Source organism: Cibotium barometz, chromosome 59, assembly GCF_041138505.1.
Source record: "Cibotium barometz isolate CiBa-2024 chromosome 59, ASM4113850v1, whole genome shotgun sequence".
NCBI classification, from domain to species: Eukaryota; Viridiplantae; Streptophyta; class Polypodiopsida; order Cyatheales; family Cibotiaceae; genus Cibotium; species Cibotium barometz.
The window spans coordinates 21,277,230-21,283,945 of NC_141104.1; the positions used below are offsets into that span (position 1 = coordinate 21,277,230).

At 41.2% G+C, this 6,716-nt stretch overlaps 1 protein-coding gene across 1 annotated transcript; it reads right to left on the reverse strand.

Moving 5' to 3' along the window:
• Positions 1–2,076: 2,076 nt before the first annotated feature.
• On the reverse strand, positions 2,077–4,743 carry LOC147605594 (uncharacterized). The gene is made up of 3 exons (XM_086793292.1): positions 3,510–4,743; positions 3,305–3,377; positions 2,077–2,292 (listed from the first exon to the last, which is right to left on the reverse strand). The coding sequence occupies exons 1-3, from the start codon at positions 4,414–4,416 to the stop codon at positions 2,166–2,168; spliced, it is 1,107 nt and encodes a 368-aa protein (XP_086649418.1). The 5' UTR covers positions 4,417–4,743; the 3' UTR covers positions 2,077–2,165.
• Between the last annotated feature and the right edge of the window lie 1,973 nt (positions 4,744–6,716).

Consider the following 6,716-nt stretch of genomic DNA (forward strand, 5'->3'; position numbering starts at 1 on the left):
GATCGATGAGACCCGCAAGGAAAATGCGAGACGGGCAGATGGAGCCGTTTCATGAAGCATGGATTGTGGATGGCCACCCCGCGAGCCAATTGCATTCTAAGGCATCTACTCCATCTTCTGGACCTCGGAGATCTTCTCGACTTGCTATCTCGATATTCCATGAATTTCTCTTATGAGTACCCTACAAGATATTGATGAGCCCGAGTCTCCAGAGGAGACTCTTGCTTTGTTGCAGTGGCGCGACAAGCTATGGAAGCCGAGATGTCTTCTATCGAGTGGAAAAAAACTTGGGAGTTAGTTCCACACCCATTACATCAAAAGGTCATCGGTGTCAAATGGACTTTCAAAGTCAAGTTTCATTTTGATGGTACTTTGGATAAGTACAAAGCTCGCCTTTTGCTCATGGTTATGGTCAAAAAGATGGCAAGGACTTTGATGGGACATTTGCACCTACAGCCAAGTATAGCACCATTTGGATTGTTTTAGCCTTGGTTGCTCATTTTGGATGGCCTACCTTTTAGATCAATGTTAAATTTACTTTTTTGAAAGGAGATTTAGAGGAGGTATATGTTGAGTAACCTCAAGGATTTGGATTCAAGGACACATATCATGTTTATTTATTGTGGAAGGCTCTATATGGTCTCAAACAAGCACACCATGCTTGGTATCAAAAGATTAATGCCTTCTTAATTTCACTTGGCTTTAAGAGAGCTTATTCAAATTCAAACCTTTGTCTCTCTCTTATAGTAATATTTGAATCATTGTGTATATGTGGATGATCTCATCCTTACAAAATCTGCTTCTCAATTGGTCACTCATGTTCAATCTCAACTTTCACAGCAATTTGAGATGACTGATCTTGGATTACTTCATTTTCTTTGCCTTGAAGTATGGCAATGTGATGATTGCATTTTTATTTCTAAAGAGAAGTATGTGCGCAAATTGCTTTCTCTTTATGGTTTGATAGATTATACTCTCTTGTCCCATGGATCCTAATTCCAAGCTTTCAAAGGACAATGATTCTCCTTTGGTTGATTCTACTAAGCATAGGCAATTGGTTGGTTCATTGCTCTACCTCAACAACACTCGTCTGGATATCTCTTACGCCTTTGTATTCTCAATCATTTCTCCTCTATGGCTCGATGGTCTCACTCACAAGTTGCTTTGCAGGTTCTTCGGTATCTTCGCGGCACATCAAGTTATGGTATCTCTTATTCCAATGGTTCTAATTTGGTGGGATTCACGGATGCCAAAGGTGTTAGAAAAATTGTTCATCCCCAGATAGACTCCTCGCATGCTTGTATCTAGCACATTTAAAAGAGCCTGCATTGCATATTTTATATGCTATTTTTGCACCATTTTTAGGTGCCCTTTTTAGCATTTTATGGATTTTTGTCCACGTCGGCCTGTAGGACTTGGCTGAACAGCTCATGAGGACCTATATAAATAGGTGCCTCATTCCCACATCATTCCATCCCTGATTTCAGCGGACTTGAACATACCAGCACTCAAGGGCCTCCCTCATCCTGTACCTTCATTCATATTCAGGTTCTTGATCATCTACAGTCTACTGTCTACATATATATGCTGTTTTATTCTCTGTTTTCAGATTTACAGTAGTAGCACAGATTTCTCACAAAATCATGACCCCACTCATAGCTAATGGACCATGATCTCCCCCATCTAAGCTCTAGCCTGATTGCCTCACCTATGCGCGCAGGGCAGGTGAGTCTGAAAACAGCCCTTGACATGATTGTCTCACTTTTTTGTTCAGAGGCCCACAAACACATAATCCCACCTTAACTTCATCCATAGATCATCAAATAACTCAATGAAACCAATGTAAAGACTATTCAGTTATCAAGGGAATCAAACAGGAGTACAGTTTTACCACCTCCAAACATCCCAAAAGGAGGCATCATCATATGGTCTTGCTTGCAAGTATGACAATCACAACATCAAGTGTAACAAGAGAACAATTGGGATGGCCTTTCCCAATCCTAATGAGCAACATAAAAACCCTGCATGCCAATTAAGCAGAGATTTGACACGCACAGGCCAGAAACACATGGGAACTATGGCAGAACACCAGGAAAGGCAATTAATGAGTATAAATTAAGAAACGCAAGGAGACTTAGAAAAACAAGTCTCCTTTCACAGATGCATCAAGCAGGATCAAGACCCTTGGAGATCCAAAATGCTCGCATCTGCATTTCTTTTTCTAACTGGCCAGGACCGTGCAGGCTACTCTGCACACCCATATCCATTGATGAAGCGGGGTTATTTGATTTTCTGCAGATACCAAAGAGCCAATTTGTCAAAGCATCACCACCAACTTCATTGGTATTTTGAAAGCAATGAACACATGCACATACTTATCCACATACACACAATATTATCATTTGTATGCTTATCAGTTCTCAACCAAATCTTAAGTTGGATCAAAAATTTAAGTTAGATGAAGAATGGCACTTGCTCCCTTCACTTCAATCCATGCCTTGTCATGACAATAAAAGCCTTCATATTTATCCTTCCCCACACAATGCTTCAACATGGGACCTCACATAACCAAAAGAATATAAAAAGCACACAGATTACACCACAAGCTCTATTTACTTGTGTTTACTTTCCATGCCAACACTTGAAACATTTGGGTGGACATGGAAAAGGTATAGCGATGCGCGTATTAGAAAGTGCAACGACCATGAGATCATCAAGACATGAGCAATGGGTGGGCATGGCAAAGGCATGTAGAAGGTAGTTTGTGGGCAAAGATTTTAATCAGGCAACACCTGCTTATTATGTATACATGCTTGGACCTAGTGCTTTCAAGTGCATGGTAAAATTGGGTTGGGTTTGGGTATCTACACTTCTAACTAGTGAGGCTAGTTTGGAGAGTGGTCATGATTGAGAGAATGTACCATATACACAATTCCTGAAAAATATACTAACATAAGGGTGGCTTCAGACAGCTCTCCTTGTGAAAGCTGCTATGGAGGGAGAGCTGTCCAGGAAGAGAGCCTCTTCAAAGGGCCGCCAGATTGTTCGGCCGGTAGCCTGGACAGTCTGATCTCTTCTGAAGACACCCTAACTCTGGATGGATCCTAACCCCCACGAGCATTGTAATGGAGTGCTAAGGGTGTTTGACCTTCTCAGGGAGAACCTGGGTTCAAGCCCTGCTTGCTAAACAAAAACTGCTTTCAGTATCAAGCTCTTGCAATTACAAATTTTAAAGAAAAAAAACTGTACATGGATACAATCAAAAGTTCCAAACACAAGAAATGGAGGAAAAGAACAAGCTCACATGTGACTTTCCGATGGAACGACAGTAGTGCTCGCCTCCATTGCTAGTATGTGGGTGCCTTGGGACCAAAAACCTGAAAAATCATATAAGAAAATCAAAGACAAAGCAAGACTTGCAACCACCTTCATCTTGCATAAACAAGTAGATTTTGATGCAGAGCTAATTAAGCCATTGGCAGTAAGATACAGCTTTATGAAGCTCTTACCTTCGCCGATCATGGCCACTGCAAAACAGAATGTGAATACAAGAGCCCACATGGATGTGGTTGAGCTTGAAGCCGCTGCCAGCTTCTTTCTCCTCTCCATTTTGGACCTTCTTGAAGAACTGTGAAGGACCAAGATGGTTTCAGATGGGCACCTTGAAAGCAAAGAACAAGGTCCTTTCTCTGAAGATGACCTGGGCGGCCTGGGGGGCTTTCTGCAGGTGTGCTTGACCTCTGTCTCTGCTTCACTGTGTTGTTTGCTCTGGCATGGCAAACTCCCCATTCTAGTTAACTTTATGCTACTTCTTTCCACTTCTGTTTCTTCTTCTTCTTCTTCATGTCCTCGCCTTTCCATGGCAAAGCAAAACAAGGAGCTGGCTTCAGAGTGGGCTTTGCTGAGATGGAGAACCTTCAGCTTGTTTGAAGACGAAGCTTTATCCACATCACAAAAACCTGTCTCCTGCTCAAGTACATTGAGCCTAATCTCCTCTGTGCTTAGCGAGCTGGTTGGGCATCTGTCATTGTTACTGCTATACAACATGCCATTGCTTTCTGCGGGCATCAGGGTGGGCACATTGCTAGGGTTTTGCTTGGCATTAGGCGGGATCGGCTGAGAAATGCCCATTCCCCAAGATGGGTTTGATGGGGAGCCCATTTCACGTGGAGAGTATGATGGGTTTTCAATTTTCCATGATGGGTTGCCATGCATTGGCATAAGCTTCGACCCATCTTGTCCACCTGCAGCATCATGAGACATGGTGGTAGCTCTGTGGTCTTCAACACTGGAGAACAAGAAATCATTGATCAGTTTGTTAAGCTGGATCTCTAACACCACTTCCTTTGAAGCAGGGAGGAAGCCATGATGGGAAGGCTTGGACACTCCGATCTGCTGCATGGTACCAGCCCACATACAGGAATCAACACTTCTCGACACTTCGATATCTGTACGCAACAGTCAAACCATAAAAGTGTCCATATGATGCTCCTTGGCTATGGAGGGTGGTAACAAGGGATTGTGAACTACTGCCCAACTGCATTGAGCAGGAAGTTAGAGATTGTTGCTAAAAGAAGGGTTCATGGAGCATGAGTGAATGGAAGAGGGCGGTTAGAAGGAGGGGGCAGAGAGGAGGCTGTGTTTTGGTGGCGAAAAGAAAGAGGAAAAATCACAGGGGTTTTGGTGGGCGCTCGTGGATAGCAAGCTGTCCCGTGTTTTGTGAGCTCCTGGCTATGGCGGACAAGCACAACAGCAGACGGGCGCGCCAAAAGCATGGAGACGATGAAAGGCTTTTACTGGCAGTTGCCTGTAGCAGAGCGGGGAGTGACTGGCGTAGCCAGTAGCACTTACGGGCCGCCAGGATCAAAGGGTTCGACACGTTGCATTAGTGGAGACGACGTGGCGCGCCTATAAGACCCGGTGTAAAAGACCTGGAAAACAATTTATTTTTTTAAAAAAAAATAAGTAAAATTTCCAAATTTCATGTTTTTCATTCTATAACCAATCACAAATTTGCAGTTTTTGAGACCTTCAACCTTGATATTTCTAGGTATTTTTCGAAATTCTGAGACTTATCGAAGTATATTTTATATTTCTAGAAATCGAGAGCTACCCTCGATATCCGTTTAAGCCTTTACAAATCAACCCAGAAGTGGGCAAAACCAAACAAGGGAACAATTGTGTTGAAATGAGGATGTCAGGGTCTCCAAAATTAAAATTTCAAACTAACTGCAATATATCTATATGTTTGGGTTTGCAAAAATTTTAATTTTAATTAAAATCAAAATCTAAATTATTGATTTAGATATTTAGTCTTACCAAATAAACAAGTTAAGTACCAAGATGCATAGTGCACCTTTTTAATCTATCAACAAAGGCTAGTTAATTTTTTCAAATTCAAACAACATTAGCTACCAGGGGTTATTTTAAATCAGTCCATGAATTTATATATTAGAAATCATAGTTTAAAGGATGCATGTTTTAAAAAAAAGATTGAGCTAAGTATCTGTATAGGACAATATTATCTACAAATACTGGTCAAATGTTTCAATTTGAAGCCAAATAACCTATACCCTTTAACTCATCCATCTCTTAGATTGATAATCAAACAATAAACTCGTTAGATTAATAAACTCCAATTATATAAAGCATGATAAATGTGTTGTGGCCGTGACAGAACAGGAAGATCCACTTGTAGAGAGAAGCCATGGCAATGGAAGCGCTCCAAGAACAGTGAGAGGTGTGTAGATGCACAAGCTCCCAGTCGAGGGGACAAGCCCATGGGGACATTATAATGATGAGAGGAAGTAAGGAGGGGCGAGGGGGGGGAGGAAGTTTTGATGAATTAGGGAATACATCCTTTCAATTTTTGATATCGGCAAGGAGCAAGGTTTGCCTATTCAGATGGGAAGCCATGCCCTGTCATTATAGATGGGATTAGTCTCTCAAAAATTACCTTGTTTTGTAAATTCTACACTACTTCTTGATGGAAAATCTATCCCCAAAAAATAGCAATACAAAACATTTCAAATGCTCAAAAATGAGCGTGATGGGTGTCAAAAAACATCCTTGATGAGAAATAAGAAATGATTTGTGTCATGGTTTGCTTTGAGGAAGAACCTATCATTCTAGAATTGTCATGTATCATTATTTGCTCAACATTCTAGTTTGGAAGGCCACGTGATTGAACATGCAACATTTTCCCTCCTCTGACCATTGACCATGACAACACAGAGGAGGGAGGTAGGTCATATGGCTATGTGTGTGTGTGTGTGTTAGAGGGTGGGGGGATGTGTTTGGGAAACTATTTCTTTTGAACATTACATCATCAGTTGAAGGGGAGACGGTAACTAGGCATTTTCTTCATACTTTTATCCAAATATAACTAAGGCATTAGAAACATTTTTTAGAAGAATCCTTAGGGTGAAGAGGAACGCTATTTTTTTCTAATGGCAAGATGTTTGTACTGAAGGATGTACTAGGGATTAAACCCATGACCTACATGTCCACCACCTGCTCTGCTGCCAGAAATGGTAATCTCAAACAAGTATTTCCTTCATATGTTTGTCCAATTATAACTATTTTTCAAAAAAATATAAGGAAGTGGATTTTCCCAAAGTTTGAACTGGCAACAATAAGATGACATGAGCTCACCTTTTGCTGAAACTTGAATATAATTACATGAATTTTTTCTCTTGTTCTCGAAAGTTGAGAAT

What these genes read in the sequence shown, in the direction of transcription:
- LOC147605594 (XM_086793292.1), bottom strand. Translation starts at nt 4,416, where the DNA reads ATGTGGGCTGGTACCATGCAGCAGATCGGAGTGTCCAAGCCTTCCCAT. An exon ending in AGTGGCCATGATCGGCGAAG is followed by an intron (nt 3,378 to 3,509) that starts GTAAGAGCTTCA and finishes ATGATTTTTCAG; the next exon opens with GTTTTTGGTCCCAAGGCACC. An exon ending in GTTCCATCGGAAAGTCACAT is followed by an intron (nt 2,293 to 3,304) that starts GTGAGCTTGTTC and finishes TGGTATCTGCAG; the next exon opens with AAAATCAAATAACCCCGCTT.